The sequence below is a fragment of the Halichoeres trimaculatus genome, unplaced genomic scaffold (assembly GCF_033239565.1).
Source record: "Halichoeres trimaculatus isolate MK-OKI-2021-1 unplaced genomic scaffold, fHalTri1.1 fHalTri1_scaffold_18, whole genome shotgun sequence".
Classification (NCBI taxonomy): Eukaryota; Metazoa; Chordata; class Actinopteri; order Labriformes; family Labridae; genus Halichoeres; species Halichoeres trimaculatus.
Window position 1 is genome coordinate 19,512,464 of NW_027437196.1, and position 24,486 is coordinate 19,536,949.

The 24,486-nt window shown below is 40.9% G+C and overlaps 1 protein-coding gene across 1 annotated transcript in view; it reads right to left on the reverse strand.

The window, feature by feature from the left end:
• Positions 1-24,486, reverse strand: part of bmp6 (bone morphogenetic protein 6) — a 56,572-nt gene that overhangs the window by 11,230 nt on the left and 20,856 nt on the right. The window contains exons 2-4 of the mRNA XM_074693293.1: positions 12,682-12,874; positions 8,134-8,282; positions 7,809-8,006 (exon numbers count right to left, since the gene is read on the reverse strand). Of these exons, the coding sequence (XP_074549394.1) occupies positions 7,809-8,006; positions 8,134-8,282; positions 12,682-12,874 (540 nt within the window). The remainder of the gene's footprint in view (positions 1-7,808; positions 8,007-8,133; positions 8,283-12,681; positions 12,875-24,486) is intronic.

Consider the following 24,486-nt stretch of genomic DNA (forward strand, 5'->3'; position numbering starts at 1 on the left):
TCACCCAGGTCTAGTTTATGATGCATGACATTGAGCTATGGGTTGCACCCCAGCCCAGGGTGGATGCTGAATGTATCCTCAGACACCAGATTTCTACACCAAATATAATTTCACATGAGTTTGGTTGAAGGTTTGTTGGCAAAATCCAGTTATCTAATATGAGTTATCATGGTCAGATTGAAAATCATGTTGTTGAATGAACTGTTGGTTCAAACACAAAAGATGTAGTATGAAGCATCATATTTTCTTTTCCTCTACCTCTCCCATACACACACATACACACTGCTGTTTTCTTTGCACCTCTTGCCCTTTAAAGTCATCAGCCTTAACAGTCTGTGGGGCTCTTTAAGAGGAATAAAGCTGATATTTACTGTGGGCTTTCATTGAGTGTAAAGGCCCAGATTTGTGGTGCCCATAAACCACATCTCCCCTTCCTGCCTGTAAAAATTTAATGCCACACAGCTACCGCTGAACTCCGGCTCCCATGAGGCTTCTATTCATTTCTTTTTCCTCTCTCTGACAGAGAGCAGGAGGGGGCGAGTGTGAGAAAATTTACTCTGCGTATCTGACAAGCTATATTTGTATACTAATTCAACTCATTACTACATGTTTAAAACTTTTTTTTTACTAAAGAAGAATAACTTTTTATATAAAATGAATTAAATATTTGAATCTAGTTTGAATATTGCAGTTTTTCATGGTGCTAATTCATCATGATAAGGCTTTTTGGGAAATGTTACTTAATAACATTAACATTTGGCTACAGTCAGCAGGATCATTAGCATAGCTTTGCAGAATATGGAAACGATGAAAATAAGCAAACAACAACAGAGGATGACAGCCACAGTAAAAAGAAAAAAAATGAGAGAAAAAAGAGTTTCAAAATAAAGCTGTAAAATTACCAGATTAAAATCATAATATTAGGAGAATAAGGTGTAATATTATAAGAATGAAGTCTCATCACAGGCTTTGGGGAATGACTAAATTTGGTGAACAGTTGACTCAGAATCCTGATACCTTTGACACAGTGGAGCTAAAATTTTGACATTTTTAAAAGCATTGAAGTTTAAGTATCATCTTACCAGCATGCTTGTTCCTCATTTATGTTAGGGCAGCTGCAGACTGCTCTCCCAGTCTGTCCTTTCAAAAAGCATACAGGCTGATCATAGCCCAAAATCTGAAACTTTTTAAACGTAATTTATGACTTTACTTCAAATAAGACAACTTTACTCAACTCATATCATGTTTATCCTCATAATAACACAACTGAAATTGCAAAATATCCTCACATTTCTGTACTTGTGCTTTTTTTTATGTAGTACTGATCCTCCATTGTAGCAAACTGCTCATTCAAAATGTGATTTTAAAAGTAAAAGTTTCTGAACTTCCTAAATTCACGACTTATCTTTGTGTATGTGTTCAGACATGATCAGAAACAATTCTGTTGAAACCTCCACAAGGTTTTTTTCCTTTTGTTTGTTTGTTTTTTAAGTGTAATACATCTCTCTGATCTTAACCTCTTGCTCCCTGAGTTAGTTTACAATTGTATTAAAATATTATTTTTGTGGGTTTTTTTTTTTTTTAATCTTACAGATGCTCAAATGAGTGGAGATTGTTGATTTGAATATAGCATATACAATAGTTATAATTAAGTTATATGATGTGTATAGATACAATAAGTTCACCCTCTGACCAATAAATTGGGACATGGTGTATTTGATATGGTCTTTGGTATGTGTAGAACCGAGGTAGCCAACCAGTCAGAGACCAAGAGCCACAAAAACTACTGTGGTACTACAAAGAGCCACATCACACATGAACAAAAGGACAAAAGATTAAAATCAATACACTTCCAAATTTTGAAGTGACATTTATTGCGTTTGTTACCGTGTTTCAACTCATGTTTGGGGCTGTGTCTAAAAGAAGTTTCTGTTTTTACTGCTGAAGAGACAAAGTTTCACCCATCTATCTATCTAGATTGCAATGAGCACATGTGCGATATAGAGAAAAGAAACTGAAACTTAAGTATCAATCTCATCACCAAAGTACTGATCAATACTGATCACAACATCAATATATCAATAGATTGAGTGGTACACTGAAAGGATCAAAAAGCTGCACACCGAAAGGCAAAGAGCCGCATGTGGCTCACGAGCCGCAGGTTGGCCACCCCTGGTGTAGAATATGAATTAACAGGCATTAGTGGGACACAAAGGTCATCTCAGCTGCATCAAGACCTGGCAGGGTATGTCTCAAATTTGCAACAACAGGCATCAAGGGGTTAATACCATAGAGAACTACCATCACCTAAACAATGAAACCATGGAGTCTAATTTCAGCTGCATCTTTCTGCTGTAAGAAACAAATGTTGAGCCTATCAGTCAGAGACAGAACTTCCTGTATTGAAATGACAGCTTTACTCTCATATCATAGCAGTTTAACCAGCGGTATTAAACCTGGAAATGAGACCACGTGAGGCTAAACGCTCCACAGAACTGATTCACATAGCGTTCAGTGAGGTGTGCCAGTGGCCTCCGGCCTCCCACCCTCTCTATTCAAAAACAGAGGAAACACAGCACCTTAGTGAGTCTCAGACTTTCAATGTACTGTACTCAATGAGTCCTGCCCTGATATTAACTTTTCCCTACACTACCTGCTTTCATCAGGCTCCTGAAAAACTGGAGCACGTATGTCAGGAGGAAAAGCCAATAAATCATATTTATCACATGCTGCTCCGAAAATACAAGAATTAAATGGTGCCAATTCAGATATTCAGAGTTCTGTAGTAAGGGTGACTGGTGTCGGATGTGTGTGTCCATGTCTGTGTGTGTGTGTGTGCATGTGTGACACTCCACATTAAAAAGTCATTTCCAACCCAGCGTGCTGCGACCTCACAAACCACTGAAGTGTAATTTTATAGCTGCTCAGGCAATTTCTTGAATCAAGAGTGGGAGAGATTGCAGCTTTTACAGTAGCAATTATAAAAACTCCCACAGAGGTGGTGGTGACAAAAAACATAGTTGTACAGGACTAAAGTTTAAAATAAAATCAGAGTTTTTAACCGGAAGAAGGAAGGAGAGAGTCACAAAAGCCACGCAGACATGAAAGCATAACGTCACTGCTGTCCCTAACATTTCTCCTCTCTCCTCCCTCCCACCAGCCACTACTACTGAAGTTTATCTTTCTTCCTGTCTTTCATCACAGAGGTTATTAAACCCTGCGAGGGAGCTCCGCCATGTCTAATTACTCCAACAGTAAACAAAAGGAGGTCGAAGGAGAGGAGGGAGTGAGGAGAGTGAGGAGGAGAAGAGAGACAGATGAAAAAACACTGCAGGCCAAGTGCCGTGTTATTATAATTCTTTAAGCGATACTGTTAGCGTGGTCAGTCCTTTAGCTGTGCAGCTAATGACTGGCTAGGCCTAATTACAGGCCGCATGTGCTGTGCCGGGACGTGATACTCCTTCCCCGGATGGTTGTTAACTTCCCCCACAGCCAAAACCCAACCCAAGACCCATTACCTCCCGTCCTTCTACGCCCACAAAACCCTAAATTACCTTTAAAGGTGTCGTATTGTTCTTTTGGCAACGTACACGGCAGCATTTCAACTAAACTCACATCAGCACACCAAGAGGGGCAGAGTCAGCGTGCTGATAAAAGTATTTATGCACCAAACTCATAACTTTAAACCACAGGGGAATAAAGTTCACCAAAATGAAAAATTAGCCAAAAATATTTGAAAACTTTTTTTTTAACTGCTTATGTGAGCAGAACTAAAAAACAAAGATGATTAATTGCATGTATAATTACACTGTCATCTTAAACTAATGCTGCAGAAATGTTTTTGGCTGAATTTGTCCTCTCATGTCATCTGGAAGACATTTAATATCACATGTCGTTTTAAAATCCAGCTCACTAAAAATGTGAAAATGAGAAAATAACAAGCCCCTAGGCCTCACAGGGAATAAAGAGGGGGAAATAAAGTTTCACAGTCAGGAGGTTGTTTTATGTCCTGAGCAGGCATTTCACTTACTCATGACAAAGCTGGGCAGTTCAAGTTATTTTGTAAAACTCAAATGAAAATGAAAAACATTGTTTACATGGAGGTCAAATATAAATTAGAACCAAACTGATGAAACGGATGAAGTTACATCAGAGCTGTGGCTGACCACACAGGTCAGGAGTGTGTAATAGCAGCAAAGGCGGGAAACTATTAATAGAAAACACACAGCGGATAGAGGTTCATGTTGAATGTTTCATTTTTAAAGCTAAAAAGCCTCTATGCAGAGGCTTGTGCACACAAGAGCAATTAAAAACAAACACATCGCTGCCTTCCGGCCTTAGATCTTGTGTTTTTTTTGGGGAAAAAAAGTAGTAGGGGCTGCTGTGGTCTGAACTGATGTACTGTAGCTCAGCGCCAGACACAAACTGGGGGACAACATCCACATTTTGTTTCTCCCCATGAGCGCTCCACAAGACGGATGCTCTCCCCATCCATCCCGTCCTCCTCCCTGTCTCTGGAGTGAGTGATGCGGTATTGAAACCATATGCCCTCCTGAATTCCTCACGGATCCTCCCATCCAGTCCCGATTCCAGCAGTCCTGTGCTGGCCGCTGACACTCTGCTGTCGCGAGGGGGGCCTCCCTGCTTCCTGTGTAGGATCTAAATATTTACACTCCCCGTCGTCCCGAGTGGTGAGGCGGAGAGGTCTTGATGTTTTGGGTTATGTAAAGTCCAATCCTGGAGGACACATATTTAACAGATTGTCCTTGTTTGAGCAGATTTGTGAGCAGATTCACCTCAGAGAAAGTTTTCTCATCCTTTTGATCTCCAGAGACACAAAAGCAGACCACAGCAAATTCACCTTCTGCATAACTTGCTTAAAAAAGCAAGAGACAGTCCAGAAGCTTTTAAAATTTCATTTTTAAGACCTGTATCATGAACACATAGTTCCTCAGCCTTCTACTTGATCAGTGCACCCAAACATAAGACACCCTAAATTAAGTTTTGTGACATCTCAGGATATGTGAAGCTAAGGACAGCTGGGTAGAAGAAAAACCAAGAAGAAGCCAAACTGAACATGTGGTTCACTCTGACTCTCCTGTAGCATAACAAATGACGAGTCTTTGTTCTCTGTTATGTCAGCCAAAGCTTTCATCTAACGCAATTACTGAGAAAAAGCCCCGCAGGAACTCAACTTACAACCTCTTGTGTTAACAGCAGCACACTATCACCTACTGAGAAAGTGAGGGAGATGCACTGCACAAACAGGAAACGGAGCAAACAAACCCCAGCGAGAGTTTTCTCAGAGTGGATGTGAAGCAAACCAAACCTGTCCCAAAAATACTTCAGTATACCCCGCAGATGGTGGAGTCATTAAAAAGGACAGACGGAGAAGCAAAGCAGAGGTAAATGGTTTCTCAGGTAGCTCGCCAAGTCGTTTGTAGCTGTATGTCAGTGCGCTAAGCTGGGCTCTGGCACGGGTTTTGCCAAGGTTTTTGGGTGCAGACACGGGCTCTCTGGGCTTGGAATCAGCTCCAGTTAGCAACACAAGAGCTAGATGGGGGCCAGTCTAATCCCTGAATTGAGCTGAGGTATACCAACACTGACTATCACAAGTTATTTCTCACAATCCTGACACGAGTCCAGTAAGCAGGTGTGCTTTGTTTGAGCTGATGCTGAGCCAAACAACTTTGACTGCCTGATACTCAGTGAACAAACAGCTGTAAGAGAAATTGAAAAGAGCATACTGTGTGCTATGGAGGCAATGCTCAAGCTTCATGGCTTGACTTAAGCCGGGGGTGACCAACCAGTCAGAGACCAAGGGCCACAAAAATGACCATGGTTATACGGAGAGCCACATCACACACGGGGTCTTACAAACGCACTTGTATGGCTTATTTGTTGGTCATGGACACCAAACTGGTTTTGTCTTCAGTGATATTTTTACTACTTTTTCTCCTGTGTTTGTCTGGAGATCCTACATGTAACCATGGCTGTATTGTTTACATGTGAACTCAGCTAGTTGCAGCCTGTAGCATGTCAATGCTAACTGGTGTAAGGCCTGATGTCTTCCTATAAGGTGAGGAGAAGGAGGTGAGGACGACATGGACCTGTCCTTCCATCCATTGTTATTGGGAACGTAAGATCTATCTCCAATAAGATGGACGAGCTAGCTGTGCTAACCCAGCAACAGAGGGAAAACCAGAAGGCAGAGTAGCATCATGCTATTCACAGACATGGCTAATGAAGCTAACATCAGACACCAACGCCACATTGGAAGAGCTTCACCTGCTGTGAGCAGACAGGATCTAGAAGACAGAGATGGAGCATGACTGAAGAAGCTCAGTCCTGGACCCTGTGGAGGTGGAGTCTGGCTGAACTGGAGAATGATGGACAAGCTGTCAGCATCTATTTTCTCATGGACCTTTTTTGTACACTTTCTTACTTTTGTTTTCTTGATTGCTGCTGTGACTTCAACTTGGTTGTTCTTGTTACAATGACAATAAAGTATAATTCTATTCTATTCTATAAACAAAATCACGTAAAATGAAAATCAATACATTTCCAATTTTCAAAGCGATATCTACTGTGTTAGTGTGTTTAAATCCGTACGTAGAGAAGAGAAACTGAAACTTAAGTATCAAGCTGTACACCCAAACATTGATCAATACTGATCTCGTTGGCATCAGTATATCAATATTTTAGATTGATCAGTACATCACTACTCATAACTATATATATTTATTTATTCATTTATTTATTTATGAATGGATCGAAGAGCTGCACACCTAAAGGCAAAGAGCCACATGTGGCTCACGAGCCGCAAGGTGGCCACCCCTGACTTAAGCTTTCTTTCTGTTTAAAAACAGGTTTAAGATGCAGCAACTCTTTCTAAAACCACCAGCCCTTGAGATATCAAAAGGTGGTCGCCTGCTGCGGACGTTAAATAATCCCCTGCGTACAGCCCTTCCAACTAATACATGATTCTCTAGCTGTCAAATTACCCAAGGATCAGACTGATGTTAACAGCAAGTTCACTGTGTGCCAGCTTTATGTACTGTGCTACTAACACAATGAAGCCTCACAGGAGAAGCTTAGCTTAAAGTCCGGCCAGAATTACACAGCAGGTGAAAGGTGGGTGGATTGAGGCTTGGTTTAATTTGAAAATCATACGTAGCTCATTACAGCAGGCTTGTAACTGGTCATTACATCATCTGCTGAGTAGGAAGAGAAGTGAGGGGGAGTTGATGAGAAGTTTCAGGGGATGAGGTCAGCTGTCACGATGGATTCATTGCCTGTGTCCTCACCCAGTGAATGTTGTCTGTCCATGACTTTGTGCTTCTGTCATTTTTGTTCTAGTGGGACATGAAGCTCCTTTCTCTCTTACTTCCTGTGGCCTTTCAAACCACATTATTCCAAAGCTTTTTCTGTTCAAAGCTGTAGCCAAACTGTCTGAATAACTCTGCAGCTCAACATGTATGGAAAGGTGCCACAGAAAAACCTACTACCTCAAAACTCAGAAACTCCAACAATTCAGATCCTCGTCTTTATCCTGGAGCTTTCATCTGATTGGGGCTGATTACAGAGATCTCGATCTCGTCAAGTCCAATTAATAAAACTTCTCAAAGAGGAAAACTGCAATCAGACTTGTACACGTGTTAGCCATCCACGGCTCTCAACAGGTTGGACATCAGTTACAGACGTCATGAGGTAAAGCTGAGGTCAGTTTTGAGCCTGGTTGTGAATGGATTTATTGTCTGAAGAGGTCTGTTAGGGTTCAGTGTTTGTGTAGCTGACATCAAACTGACCTGCTGGTCCCGGGGATCTGGATCCATCCTGTGGTTGTGTGGATCTGTTGCGGTTCTGCTGGCGGCGTTTTCCACCTGTGGAGCGTGCCGTGCGGATGTGCACTTCACTGACTTTGAAGAACGCCACCATGAACGGCTGCTTCTCCTGTGCGCCATCACGTCCAACAAGCCCTGCCTCCTTGTAGCTGATGCTCTGCCCTGTTTAAGGAGACACTGAATGTTAAAACCTACACGAGGCCATATTTATACCATGTGACACTCTGTGGTCAGTTATGGTTATTGAAACTAGCTAATGCAGAATCAGTTTCTGTCAAACGTCTCGTACCGCTGCTGGTCTCCACGCTGACCTGCAGACCCAGGTTATGCACTGGGCTCATTACCCACAGGTTGCTTGTAGCTGTGATGTCAAACTCCAGCCAGCCTTCCTCAGCAGCCCACAGTCTGCGAGACTCCAACAAGAAGAGATCTGCCTCTCTGAAGGATGAGAGAAAATATGGGAACAAACAAACAAATAAATAAATAAAATTATGACATAGTGATAAATAAATATCATCATAATGAATGAACATTGGTAGGTAAATGTGTTGTAAAATCATAGGAGTTGATTATCTCCGCCAAGGAGGTCATGTTTTGGGGAGGTTTATCTGTCAGTGAACAACATAACTCAAAAAGTAATGAACGGATCTTGATGAAATTTTCAGGAAATGTTCAAAATAGAATAAGGTAGAAGTGATTACATTATGGAGGTGATCTGGATCCAGGATTTATTTAAAGGATTCTTTATCATTGTGAGATAGGGCCGTTTTCATCATCTGTGTATATAACTCCAGGATAAATGGTTGGATTGCTTTGCAAAACAATACAAGACAAGATCAGGATAATTTCTGGGAGATGTAAAAGTACGATCCAGATTCTGGCAATATTCTGGATACTAAGATCAGGAATATGAAACGTGCTGCACCGTCATAATTTTCGACACTGTCAGGTAACAAATTATTGTACAAACCTGCAACTAACACCAAATTGTAGCAGACAGTCTGCTGAAATGGAGTACAACATTAAAGTAAGACTTAGGTGTTGCATGAGAAACCCAATAGGCTTCCCAGAGATCTGCGCTCTCTGAGTGCTTTGCTAGTTATTTTCATAAAGGACAAAGTTGAACTCCATAACACAAAAAAATCTAGTTATTAAAAGTTATTTTAAAATCATGTTTCAATAACTCAACCAGTAAGTTCTTTAAAAAAAAATCTAAGTTAAGCCATTTTATTAGCATGAGAAAAAACTAAAGAGAAGTAGACCCATTGGGATGAGCAGTACTTGAGAAAATTGAACTGAAAATGAAAAAAAAAGTGTCACAAACAAAACAAATGAAAATGTGATAAAAGAGATAAAGAATAGATTTAAAAAATGAGGAAAAAATAGCTAATACCTTATAAAAACATTTGGAGAAACAGTGGAGCAATGTGTGCTGTGTGTGTCAAATTATTGAACCATTTTATAGTTTTACTGACAGAAAAATTATACAATAATTCATGTTTTGAACCCACACTCCATGGACATAGTTTTTTTTTTCCCATGAATGATTTTTAAAACAAAAAAAAGGTCTTTGAGAAAACATAGAATCTCCCTATACACGTATGACATTCATATGACCAGGTCATTTGGAGCCACACAAACAGCATTAGAGACAGATACTGACAGTGTTTCTCAGTAGTTTTAGAGACTAAAGAACTTTCCTGCCTCTTTGAGCAACAGAGAGAACCACAGAAGCAGTTGGTTTGTATCAGGGTAAGATTATCATAACAGTTTGACGGAAAGATGGATCGCTACACTCGAGAGTAAATCCTTGGATTCACTGAACAGTACTTTACTGTAGGTTTGACCACAGAGCCCACCTCTCTGAGGGGCTGGAGAAAGGAAGGAATGATATCTTTGGTATCAGGCTACATGAATGTTAACATCATCAACAATATTCAGAGTAATTAAATTCAGGGTTCAAAACTGAAGAATGTGTCAAACAGGAAAAAAAGACCCACTCAGTTCAACTAATTAATGAAGAGAGCACAGAGGAGGAAAAGACAGAGTGTGAACGACAAGGAGGCCTGTCCTCCCACTGTCCCATTACAGCGGTAATAACACAGCGTCAGGTCTGCTGGACCCTCCTCCAGAGCTGACATCAAAGCCCCACAATCATCCAGGTGTTCAGAGAATGCCCCTGCAGTCATGCATCAGCAGCCCCTCTTTATTGGTCATTAATGGGAGTGTTTCTGACAGCGTCAGTACGAGCCTCTGTGCCTTGTTTCCCTCACACACACACACACACACACACACACACACACACACACACACACACACACACACACACACACACACACACACACACACACACACACACACACACACACACACACACACCACCCCGTTGCTGAGTTCACACGTTTGTCACAGCATGGGCCAGTGTACCCGTGTTTCCGCCTCAGAGGCTGACGAATAACAGCAGGGGGTCCTCAAGAGAGTCTCCTGCAGGAGCCTACAGTAAAAAATATTATTGAGTGACTAGTTAAATGAAGTAGAATAATAGGGTCAAAGGGGAAAGTTGTGTTTTTTGCTGCAGTAAATCTCCTTTATAAGGCTTGTCAGTGGTGGTGTTAAAAAAGGATCAGGGAGGGGAGGTGGAGCTCACTGCCGGCCTGGTTCTTCTGTGAGCTTTTATCTTTAACATAAGCACATTTGTAAATGCAGGAAAGGAGTCAGAAAGGAAAGAATGCAGAAGATTTTGATACAGGGGTGTATTACTGTAGTTATTAAAGGAAGTGCAACAAATTTTCAAAGGGAATCAGAATGAATTATTTTCAGGTTCAGGTACTAGAGGAATTACATCACTAGTCAATTTAAAGTATACAAACTGTCAAAAGCTGCTGTTCTAGCTTTGGTCAGTACAACCTTTGCAGCAACCTGTCCTTTCACAAACAATATCAGGCCTGTCACATTTTTGGCATTGTAATCTCGCACATTCCTCGCCTGCTGTTAGCGAAACCGCCCCAATCAAATGAGAAGCACAAAGGGTGTCAGGCTAATTAAGCGCTCTGTCATTACAGCTTAGAGTCAGAGCTGGAGTCAGGTTTTAATGGGAAGGAGGGGCACAAAGAAGTTAATAGGCTCTCAGTTGATTGGGTGATTACAAAAGAGAGTGAAGAAAAATGAGGGAAACTGCAACCGAAGATACTTTTTCTTTTTTGCGACATCAAGCCTTAGATGTTATTCTTAAGGACATTTTCTTTGTTATGTAACGTAAAGACTTTTTTGTCCAATGATGTGTCTTGAATACACTCCCACAGAGAACAAACAGCATGAGCAGCGTCCTCTTCAACTGAGGGCACACTATAATTTTCTTCAAGGTAAAAACCTGTCCTACAATAACACAGAAATTGGAGATATATGGGACCTTTAATCTTCAAATATCTCTAAAAATACAAGGCTTTACTACCAGGCTGGAAAGCACAAACCACCCATTGTAAGGATAAAGGAATGCAGAGAATAAGTAGCTCTTGATACCTTAAGAAACCTTTGACAGACAGAAAAATATACTGTGCCAACATCTACAGCTGCAGGTCCTACACATTTTCAATCCATGGACCTCAAAGTGGATCAGCTGTAGCTTAGGACTCTGCTCTGTGAACCTCAGCTGCAAGAAACTCCACTTTCAGGTGCTTTGTGACTCGTTGATTTTAAAGACAAAAATATACAAATGAAAGCTACAGAGGCACATATGTAATAACACACGCAGAAAATACACTCTGCAACATAAGGAGAATACCAGAGAGTCTTTAATGTGTGAGGTGGTTCTTAAAGGGCAGGCCTGACAAAACACAAATATCATTCAGAAATCTAACTGGATGTTTATCTGCCCCAGCAGAAGTAATGTAAATGTTTGGCATGTATTAGCTGGGCTCATTTCAGGGGGCGGGAGAATTTTGAAGCTGTGCTATTTCTGAAGGACGTGGTTACACTTGATTTTGAACACAAACAAAGCAAAGGGCCTGGAGTCTGTGTAACACGAAGGTAGAGTGATAGAAAGATAGCAACACACCTTCTTACAACTGTAATCTTTACCCTTTGTGTGAAGAAAAAGTCAACTCAGCATTCTTTCTGTTTGTAGAACTTTATCTCCATATCTGAAGCAGACTTACTGATTTTCAGCAAAACAACACTGCAACTCTTTTTAGGCACACCAGTTCACTGCTTGGTCATGAACATGCACAGTTTATAGGTTTCAAGGTATGCATTTAAAAAATTCTGGTTTATTTGAAAAAGCTGCAGCGCTGAGAAACTGAAACCTTTTTTTGGGTTGCAGGTTATGCTAATCACTTTTTTAACCTTTACCTTTGTAAGGGGGCATTGTCGACAAATTTGCAGAAAGTTACAGTCATAATCATGAGGTAGACCTCAAACTGCAGGTAGAGAAGCATTTTTTTACAGCTGAACTATCAAACTGTGCAGGATAAAAAAGGAAACATGAGGGAAAAACCCATATGAACATGGGATGACTGATATGATGTCAAGTGGGGGAAAGCAGTGTGGCGTATTGAAGTACGGCAAGGTGCAGTGCAGTCAACCATCAACCACCTCTCCATCAAAGCAAAACAGTCAATGCATCCATACATCTATTGCCTTTACAGCCCACAGTAAACAACAAACCAAACAGTAAACAAACATCCTAAACATAAGCAAGCTAATATGTGTGGGTGCAGAAATGATATTTCATTAATGCAGCAGATCTAAAAGTTTTAGGGGGAATCAGGTTTTAGTTTCTGGAGGAATGTGACTAATTCTCTTCATGTTAAGTATGCTGGGGTCTATTTTATGTGTTTACCTGTCAGGGTGCTCCTTGACCACCTGGTAGACTTTGAGTAGGAAGGTGTCGTTGCGGAAGGCGCTGCTCACACACTCCTTGAAGAGACGAAACTCTGCTGCTGTGATGGCCTCGCCCTCTGGGATCTGTGAGAGGTTGAACTTGAACTCCTTGTGGTGACGCCGATGTGGTGAGAGCTCCCTGTCGTACTCCACTGTGGAATGGAAACAGAATTACAGCATTGAACACAAACAGAGAGGGTAGAACTGGGATATCATGGGTTTTTGAGTCCTGCTCCTCAGAGGAAGTCATGGTTTTATTAGAGTGGTGCTCAAAGCTATCATCCACATTACTGAAAAAGGAACTGCTTTTTATAACTTTCACAATACCTTTTAAAGCACTTGCAAATCAATTGAAATTGCATATTTACAAATGTGGTTTGGGTGTAAATTACAGTAGTGAGTGACGAGTGAATATCCGTGTCACTGACACTGTACAGAGGTCTATCATTGGAGCTTTCAAAACGCTCACATGGGATTTATACCCAAGGTCTAATAGGTTTCGTGGCTTCCAGTTTCCTTAAATAAATCCCTGTTATCATCAGTCTGAAGCAAAAGCCCAGGATTTTTTTAGTGGTAGCAAGCCTATAGACTCTCAGTGACCACTTCTGACAGCAAGAAATGACAAAAACCAACAAATGAGCTCCCTCCTATGCTTTTATGTGCATTATAGGCCGTAATGATAATGTGCTCTCTGGGGATTCAGTTCCTGCCTCTGCTGGAGGATTTTCTCCCACAGCAAAGCGATTCCTGTCTCAGCTTTTCTATGGACACACACAGAGTTGGAAGACATAAATGAGAAAAAATGGGCTTTAAAAACAGTAAACTGAAAACAGTTAACAGTTGTGCAACATTCTGCCAAATACACAAAATCTATAGTAGCATAACTAAATTTAAAAACACGCATTAAGAATTGCTGTGTCTTCAGCAATACACATACATGCACAATACAACACCATACACTCCATTTTGCATCCGTGTGCTGGCAGGTGAATGGCAAATAGAAATAAAAAAGCATGAAGTGTTTCAGGTGAGAGGTTGACCCACCAGGTGCTGCCATCATGGCTTCAAAGCTACTTGGCATTAATTCTTAAAGTCTCAGGAGCTCACTTAAGAATCGACATTATTGACGCCAAGCAGTGGTGATTGCTCTAAGACTGCAAGGGAAGCTCAGCTTCCTCTAAAATGTCCCCAAAAAAGTGGTGATATGTTCTGCTGTGTGTACATTTTATTGACAAAATATGCGCTAGAATTCCTTCATCTTTTGTTCAGAATCAGCTACCTATCACAGGTAACTGGCTCCACCTCCTTCTCATTCATCCCCGCAGCGTCTCAGCGCTTTAACACAGTCGGACGCTGAGCGTCTTCTGACTTCAGTGGGGATGCGTAGAGTGGGTTGTTCCACTGTGGAAACTGGACTGTCATTGGATAAACGCTGGGCTTTGTCCCGCCCTCGGACGCTCAGCGTCTCTGGGAGTCTATGAGGCAGTGGGCTGGCCTGGACGCTGGGCTTCTGCATGATGATTGGATGATCTGTCTGAGGCCGAATCCCTTTTTGATTGACAGTGAAATGAGCCAATCAGCGATTCTTGAAGTATAACCCTCCACCGGAGCATCTTCTGAGTTATGAGTTCTGAGTTCTGTTATGTACCGATCCGGAGGCTTTATCAATCCCCAGCGAGTTTACCTTTCTTAAAAACGACGAGCGTTGTGTTTAAAGATTCTCTCTCTTTTCACCAATAAGCAGCTCCAGCTCCAGCTGCGGGGCTTCTCCCCTGTCACTCACACTTACAGCCTGTCATAGTCTCACGTAGCAGCTCCAGCTATAGCAAGCTGACACGGAGGGTAGAATTTACGTTTAAATAAATAAACAAATTTATGATGTAGGCCGGTAAAAAATGAGCTTCCCCTCCTTGACTGACCACCAAGAAAATCTCTGCATTTGGTGTCCTGATGATGGTGAGAGGACTTACATGTTCAAATTAAATAGGCTCAGGGTTCTGCAGTGAACATGGTGCAAAGTGGTAATAAACATGATCCTGTCCTCATCCTGTTTAAACCAGTTCCAGACTTGTTAAATTATTATTATTATTATTATTATTATTATTATTATTATTATTATTATTATTATTATTATTATTATTATCATTATTATTATTATTATTATTATTATTATTATTATTATTTTGTTCCCCATGACTAAAGGAAACTGTGTTATTGTGTCAACTGTGGAATCAATCAGACTCCCAAAGGTAACAGCCCCACCTCACTACAACATCCAGGTCAGAGCTTCCTCTGTATCTCTGTATATCCCCAGATATTTCAGAGTTATTTGGATGCTGAACTTTAGTCTAAAACTCAGACTAAAAGCAAGGAAAGAAGGAGTGTCTTCCAAGCATCACTGCATCACTAAGAAAAATCAGAAAAGATTTTCACTTTCCATCCAAGCCAAAGAAACCACCTATAGAGAAACTGCATGTTTTTGACATATGTGTCGCTGTGACTTCCATCAGATGTGACAGTCTCTGTTTCATCATCATATTCCACAGGCTGCCCACACACACAGATGTTGCAGAAACTGTGTGATAACAGGTCTGGTCTTTGCTTCAAGAGTAGATAGATCAGCTAAGCTTGTGTGTCGTTATGTGGAGGACTTAAGCAGAGGTCACGGTACTCTAAATGACTTTTCAACGCTCCCCTCCGGGCTCAAAGACCAACATCTTGAAATTGTATATTCCCTATTTAAGAATCAACGGGCTTTCTGGCACGAAAGCTCTTTGATAAACTGCCTGTAGGTGGTGTTAAGGTCAGCAACAGTTTCATATGTATCAAATATTTATAACATCTGCTGAAATGAACTCTCAACAAATGCACAAAAATCAGGCACCTGACTGTACTGAGAGGCTAAACGTGTTTGGCAGATTTTACTGGCACTCAGAGCTTCACACTGAACCAAAGTAAATCTTTATCCATTTTTCATTGTGTGGGTTATTGGAAAGGGCGTTTCAAACTGCAATCAGCATTTATGCAATATGAGCTGATGATACCCTTACTTTTACTAAGCATAACAAAATAGAAGTAGGGATATTGCATAGTAATCCTCATTTTTATATATGTATTCACCGCTATGACCAAAAACTCAAGATGTTTTGTGAAACTGTATTTTCTTATTCATTAACTTTTTTAAAGAATTTGTTTATTCATGTGTTTATTTATGGGGGGGGGGGGGGGGGGGGGGGCGCTGTGAGGAGTTTGAAAGTGATCTTTAAAAAGTCTCCCTTCAAGATAAATGCTTGATTGTAATCCACACTTTAAATTGAGATAATCAATATTACAGGTTACAGGTTATTTTAAATTGCTACATCTTAGCTTCCAGGTCGGGTTGACCAGGACCAGATTGATTTACAGCACCTTTAGGTCTCTATGACAACACCATGCTGGCTGACGAAGTTTAGTAGAGAGAAGAGATAAAAAACAGAGATCTGTGTTTTTTTCTGCTAAAACCCATATCTTGGAATAATTTTGCAGTGATGGTGGACACAGGAGCTAAACTGTCAAACAGAAAAAGAACAGAGGAGCAGACAAAGCTAAACAGGGGAGTCATACACCCCTAGCTAAAGGCTAATTAGCCTTTAGCTCTGGCTTTATCACTCTATAACACAGGGGCTAAACTGTTTGTGATAATGTTCATTCCGACCCACAGTCAGCAATTATTCTGCAGTGGTCTGTTCAAACTTGAGAGTCTATCAATAAAATGAAGAGTGAGGTTATGTTAGCTTTGCTTGGTGGATTACTGGAAGCCATAACTGGTATTTACTAACATTACACATTGAGGACATGTCTTAAAGACTCTTAAACAGCATTGAAAGAGTCATTCCTGGCTGCTTTAACCCTAACCAACAAAAGTCAGTTTCACCTTAAAAAATCGATAAATTATACCCACGGTCGTCCAGTAAAACAGTCAAGTAAAACATAAAGATTATCAACTAATAAAAGCTCAGTCTCATAACTCAATAATAAAGCTTTCATTCTTTTTATTCCATGAAGAATGCAACACAATTACTGCAATCATACAGGAGAACTGAAGCAGATTCTGTCCAAGAAGGAAATACTTTTCCATGTGGGGAAAATTTATCTGCTCAATTTCTCTTTAGCATTTATTTCCCTCACATTGGGATTAAATTCTGAATGCACATCTGGCCTCATCAAACAACCCGACGGCCTGTTTAAGTTCAAATCAATCATATTTACAGTTGTAGAGAGGGGAGTTGCTCCAAACAACTTCCAGAAAAAGACAAACAATTAAAAGTATGAAATATGAAGTCAGCCGCAGCCTCATATCTCACATCTCAAACACTCGATCACTGAACTTCTCTGCATCTGTGGCCATGGGAGCCACAGGGTTAGCCGCTAAGTAGCATTCCAGCTGCTTCCCCACCTTCGTCTCAGCCTGAAACTCAACTGAAATCCACTGAGGTTTTGCACTAAAATCAAAGGAAAGTGTTCACACGGCGTGTACAGGGAGCGTAAACTCTGTGCTAATCTACCGTGACGTGAACTGTGAGACTGGAACACACAGAAGGGAAAAGGGATTTGGATGGGGATGATTCAGAGGTATTCGTTCAGAGTGATTCTAAAGATGGGAAGCATGGTTACATTAGTGTTTTGGTACAAATAGTGCTTGACAAAATCTTGAGGAAAACACTCCTTACTTGTTGAATTTTTTACCACATACCCATTGCAAGACTCCAGTTTAGAAACAGTAGATAATCTTGAGCAATCCAAATAAGACAGAGTTTCAGTCTATTATATTTTAATGATCACAGGCCAAGCCATTGGACAGTGGGGGGTCATCTCAGATGATCCAGCTGGACCCTCTGAGGGATTTTACCTGACTTAACAAATGGGCAGGAGAGAGAAAAATGAATGAGAGATTTTAAAAAGAAAGAATAAACGCAAGAAATATGACTACTACAGTGGTGAATGCTGAAGAGCATTTAGAAACATTTAAATCCATTTAAATGAACGGAGTGAGTGGGCAGGTGGTGATGACACTTATATCATGTGACCAGTACCAGCCCACAAGAGTTAATCTTAACCTGGTAAATGAAAACATATGTTTGAAGAAAGGAAATCCTTCTGCGTGTCCAATTAAATGAAGAGTTTATTGTTGCTGCATCCCCAGTGTTGTCCAAGCTGGGTCTATAAGGTGCTGTTGTAGTTGGAGCTAATAAATGTCGCTGTTGACCATAGTGAAGGATATAGAACAGGGGTGGCCAACCTGTGGCTCGCGGGCCGCATGTGGCTCTTTGCCTTTCAGTGTGCGGCTCTTCGATCCACTCATAAAACTGATATATTGTTGCAAACATTGGGATCAGTACTGATCAATACTTGGGTGACAAGATTTATACCTAAGTTTCAGTTTCTTTTCTCTACATGCGGTCCTCTTAATCCCTAATAGATAGATAGATAGATAGATAGATAGATAGATAGATAGATAGATAGATAGATAGATAGATAGATAGATAGATAGATAGATAGATAGATAGATAGATAGATAGATAGATAGATGGAACTTTGTCTCTTCTGCGGTAAAAACAGAAATTTGTCTTTGACACGGCTCTGAGTACAAATTTAAACACGCTTACAAACAATAAATCTCACTTTGAAAATTGGAAATGTATTGATTTTCATTTTATGTAAATTTGTTTATGTGTCAGAGAAAATGCGTTTGGATGACCACATTTTTTGTGGCTCTTGGTCTCTGATTGGTTGGCCACCCCTGATGTAGAAGATGAGGCTAATGTGTGAGGTAATGTGCTTCAACTTCTTCATGAGATCAAAGCTATATGGACCTATGGCGTCAGTTTGAGGCAGGAGCATAAACCAGGCCTAACACTCCACTTTGGTTTTTGCAGTGTACTTTTGATTTCCTGCCTCCTCAGACTGATATCCTTACCTCCAACCCACTACTTCCCACATCAGGCAAGGAGAACTTCACACAATGAGGGATATGTGTAACCAAGCAACTTCTCAAAAAATATAATCAAATTGTAAGAAATGCATATCATTGATTGCCAAAGTCATATTTCAGAAAACTTTTTTCAAACAAAAGTTTAACAAAAAGGTGTATGTATATTGAGATAGCACATGAAAACCAAATGAACGTGGGAGGAAGGAGTAAGATGACAACACCAGACAAGGAAAGATAAAGTCAGTTGTCACTGAGAGAAAGATGGAGAGACCAAAGGGACTCAGAGAGGGATGAATTAAAGGAAAAAAATGGAGACACTCAGTGACAGAGGGAGAGTGAGGCGGACGATTTGCAGATTCACTTGGCTGCTTTGATAGGAGCTGTTCTCTCGTTTCCACCTGCGCAACATCTGGTGCTGCCGTCCTGTCCCTGCTGCTGTAGGTATTATGTCAGCCCACACGAAGATATACACACAAACACTCGCACTGACCCTAAAAACTCCTAAACCATGTCCCAATAATGGCCCTGATGTTCAAAAACACATTTGTTATAAAGCAGAGGATAGTAAAGAGGAGGCTAGTGTGCATAAACATCAGTGATAATTTTACCAGATAAAGGACAGCTACAATTTAATACTATTGATTCTGTAAAAAGAGAAAAAGCAGTCCAACAGCAGTTTTAGACTCTATGAATCTGCAATTTCATTTGACCTACTATTTTTGGAAAACAAAAATCCACCACTCCTCTTCAACCCAGCTTAAAGAGAACTGAAATAACATCCTGGAAGTACAGTGAAGTAGTTCAGTGTGACATCAGTTTGGCTTTTTATAAGCAAGGGAAGGAAAGAAGAAAAAGGTGTTGAAAGAAAGACGAGTGAGTGAAAGCCTCTGCCTGAAGGCTGTCTGTGCCTGACGGCCGAGCAGACAAACAAACAAAACAGAATTCAAAAAGGACTCAGCTGAATCTAAAAACCACAAAGGGAGTAATGACGCAATCACTAATTTGAGAGCCATGATGGAAAGTACCAGAAAAAGAGGAGAGCAAAGAGAAGGATGAATTTATAAGGAAGGGAGACGGACAAACAGGGAATAAACTAAAAAAAGAAGAGTGTAGAGGAGCAGAATAGAAGGGTTCTTTGGTGCACGGCAGAAAAAGGAGCAGGAAAGAGCCCGAGGTGGTAGACCGGCCGACTTGTCTGTGGTCAGTGGTCAGTGCTTTTGCTCACACTCCTAACCCCGTCCAGCAAATCCCTGAGAGAGACAGCTGGCCAACGGTCGCCTGCATCAAATCCCTCCTGCTTTCTCTCACACGTCCCACAACCACAGAGCAAAACAACTAACAACCACTTTCTCCAGCCAAAATACTTTTCTCCCCTCAGCAACACTCAGTTGGTAAAATTAACTAAAGGGACTGTTATGGGTGGTTTTCTGAAAGGCAATTACGCTGTCAGATATCCATTTATTTAAAAGAGGGGATCGTAGAAAGTTTTAACTTCAAAGAGAGAAAATTAACTTATTTTTTTAGGGTGTTGAGGCATAAAACTACCACACCAGGCACACAACACAATTTTGTGGACAGTATGAAAAAAAACAGATCCACATCAAAAGTGCATCCTCTGAGTGCATAAAGTAAATAAATTATCCAACCATTCATCCCATTTAGCTGATGACCTTTCTGCAGTATTAATGCTCTGAATGTAGGTTTTAGAGAAAGAGCACCTGTGACTGGTCCTTAGGGAGCCCTCATTAGATCTGTCATCAAGACTTTACTAAACACATCTGCTGACAGACGTTAGGCCCTTACAGCCGTTTCTCTATCCGCCTGTAGCTGAAGTTAACCCACAAATCCTTCCTCCACCACAGACAGTTAGCATGCTGAGACAGTTATAGAGTTTTGTACCACAAGACTTTCAGGCAAGTCTATTAAAATATTTCAGTGCAGTACCCACTGTAGCCTTGAGTGACTTTTACAACACAGCGGTACACTAAATCTGCCTATATTTCCTAAAATTTTCCTGGGTCAGTTGCTTTAAAGGGGTTATTGGTAGGCTGTACTCAGACTAAAGGGCGTTTGTGCGCTTCATGCCTGGTTCATCCTTTCCAAAACTTTGAGGAAAGCTTCCTTTTCATGAAGGCGAACAGATGTTGAATGATGCTACAGGCATGCTATGTAAGTCATGACAATCAGAAACACAGTATGCCACGTTATATGAATACGTCCTAAGATCTGTCAAATTAAAGGATTTACTTTACAGCCAATTAACACCATGTTATCATGGTGTTGGACATTTGGTAGAAGTTTTGACGCAGTGTGTAGGTGAAGGGTCCTGTAGAAAAAGACAGTCTTTGGTTCTGGAGTACCAAGATACACTGCCAAACCAAAAAAAAAAAAAAGCTGCTACTGAAAAAAAAAGGTCACACACTCTCATATTTGGTTGGACCACCTTTAGTTTTTATTACGGCATGCATTCGCTGTGGCATTGTTTTGATAAGCTACTGCAATGTCACAAGATTTATTTCCATCCAGTGTTGCATTAATTTTGCACCAACAAAGCCTTCTCCAGCACATCCCAAAGATTCTCAATGGGGTTAAGGTCTGGACTCTGTGGAGGCCAATCCATGTGTGGAATGATGTCTCATGCTCCCTGAACCACTCTTTCACAATCTGAGCCTGATGAATCCTGGCATCGTCTTGTTGGAATATGGCCGTGCCATCAGGGAAGAAAAAATCCATTGATGGAATAACCTGGTCATTCAGTATATTCAGGTAGTCAGCTGACCTCATTCTTTGAGCACAGACTGTTGCTGAACCTAGACCTGACCAACTGCAGCAACCCCAGATCATAGCACTGCCCCCACTGGCTTGGACAGTAGGCACTAGGCATGATGGGTGATCACTTCATCTGCCTCTCTTCTTACCCTGATGCTCCCATCACTCTGGAACAGGGTCGATCTGGACTCATCAGACCACATGACCTTCTTCCATTGCTCCAGAGTCCAATCTTTATGCTCCCTAGCAAATTGAAGCCTCTTTTTCTGGTTAGCCTCACTGATTGTTGACTGACAGTGGTCAGACTCTACCATCGTCAATGCAAGATCTTTGTGAAAAACTAATTCAACACTGGATGGAAACAAATCTTGTGACATTGCAGAAGCTTATCACAACAATCTTACAGCAAATTTGTGCTGTAATACAAGCTAAAGGTGGTCCAACAAAATATTAGAGTGTGTAACTGTTTTTCTGGTGGCGACTTCTTTTGGCCAACTAGTGTGTTATCAATGTGAGAGTTTTATAGCTTTTCCTGAAATGGACTGGTCGTCAAGCAGCTTGATTCATTGACATCAACCTCAGTCTACTTCTTGTGAATGCACAACAATGAAGGGTTTTCTCTGCGACGTTCTCTTTATCCAGAGAAAAGGTTATTTGAAGAAGACATTTTCACGATAAGATGATTGCAGTTGGAATGAGTAACCTTCTCAGACTAACAGCAATACAAGATGCTCGAGTAGCTGCAAACCAAACCAAACTTTCCTCTTCTGCAAAGCAAAGATTCCACTGTCTTCTCTATAACTAAGGTTTCGTGGGAGATTCATGCTCGGAGTATGCCAAGACTGTATCCCAAAGACTCGTAAAAATCTTTGCTTTCTAATTAAATCTATAATTTACTATTTCCTCTGACCCACAAATGCAGTGCTCTGACAAAGAGCCTCTCAGAGGGAGACAAAATGAAAGTGAATGTGGGAAAAGAAAAATTTAAAATAAGACATTTTCATCCTTCAATTAATTTTGTGCACACCAAGAACATGTCAGCGTTGTTAAAGACTTTGCGGAGGGTTAAACCAATGAAGAATGTTCTGGATGTCTGAGGCATGAGAAGAATCCATCTGTGTTTATGTAATTACAGCCCATAATCTGTCTGGTTTCTCTCTGTCAGGCTTAATGGTTTCTGAGGATAGGTCAGAAATGTCCATGTTTTCCATTTATTGATACCACCATCAAAATCTAATTAAAAGTTTCGGTCTCCAGATTGACTTTGAAAGGGGACTTGTTTGTCTGTATTCTTTCTGCTTTATTAGGAAGTGAATACTTGTGTTTTTGAAGAGGCCTGAGCTGAATCCAAGTGTTTACTTTTCAGATGGATGCACTGTGGAACAACAACACACCAAAGAAACTGGTGATTCAAAAGGCTCATCAAGACTGTCAGTGCACACACACACAAGCACAAACACAGCAGTAGTGTGAGCTTCCCAAGGTGCTGGTGTTATAATTAGCTACCGTGGGGATGTGTTTCAACCTAAAGATGAGTGTTTGGCTCTTTCTGGTCGGGCAGCTGGCAGGGCCGTTCCTGTGGTCAAGGTATGGAGGAAGGGTCTGCCGGGAGCTATCATTTACTTTCAGTGTGTGTGTGTGTGTGGGTGTGTGTGTGTGTGTGTGTGTGTCTTTGGAGAATCATCCTGTGCTCTGATCTTCTCCTGTGAACCAGCTTCAAAGCCGACACACTGAGCGCCACAGGACCAGCCAAGGGCCACTGGCAAGAGTGAGGGTTTATGTCCGAAGCTTGTAGTCACACACACACACACACACACACACACACACACACACACACACACACACACACACTCACACTGTTTCAGAAACAGATGAGTGACATAAAGGAGACTTAGTCTTTTCATTATATAGTCTATGATAAAGACAGACTATAAATATTCTCTTCCTGTGAATCTTGCAGCACGTCATAAACACTGCCTCCTTCATGAGCATGGGTCAAACTATAAAATTAAGAAAAGCAAAAATTATTTTTTTTCCTAAACATGGTATCTGTCACTGAAGTTCATTCTAACGCTGATTTATATGCAAGTGCTCATTTTTCTAAGAAGTTTAGTTTTCCAAAAAAATGATTGACTGACTAGTCTGTTGACTTGTGCATGTTCCTGCAGACTTCTTTGCAGCTTTAGCAGAATAAAGAAAGATAAGCTGGAGAAACCTGCTTCAAGAACTGTTGACTGTGAGATACCTTCAACATGTTGTTGGTACATTTCATGCATGTTTTGGTTGCACTGAAATGAGTTGACATTATTCCTGTGGCAATTAAGCTAGTTATACTTCTGGGCATAACCAGCGCTAAATTTCCACACCCCAAGAGGCTGCTTTACGGCTTAAAACGAAAGATGTGTGGAAGTGAAGGCTAACGTTCATACAGGAGCTTTCATAACTTATTAAGGGAAAACTGAAGATATAATTTAAAAAAAAACTAGTGTTTACTTATACTTCTACCAGAACACCTGGATAAACTAGAAGCATAGACTCATACAACACATCCTGAAAGCCTGACAGTCCCAGCTTCATTTTTCCACCTCCACACATGGACACTGAGATTCATCAGTGACCTGGATAGTCAGCCTGCTGCTCTTCCTCTACCTCCCACAGGTTACACCACATCATGACCTCACTGGACAGACATCCCCAAGAACAAAAGCTGCATTTGAACCATATAATTACATTTTTCTACAGCCATCATCCTCCATATAATTCTTGTAAAAGCATTTGGGTTTTTCATCCAAAACCATGACACATAATGTTGGGTGCACAGTTCCCATACATGCAAACAGACAATGCAACCTCGTACACATTCATGGAGGAAGATTAGCTGACTTTGGATTTACCAACTCAGGCTCCATCAGCACCGGGCAGCATTCCATACAAGATGATAAACTGAAATCTGGACACACGTCTATCCTTTGCCTTTTTGAGATTTCAGCTAGTGTGCAATATGTGTGGGTTTGAGTGTCCAAC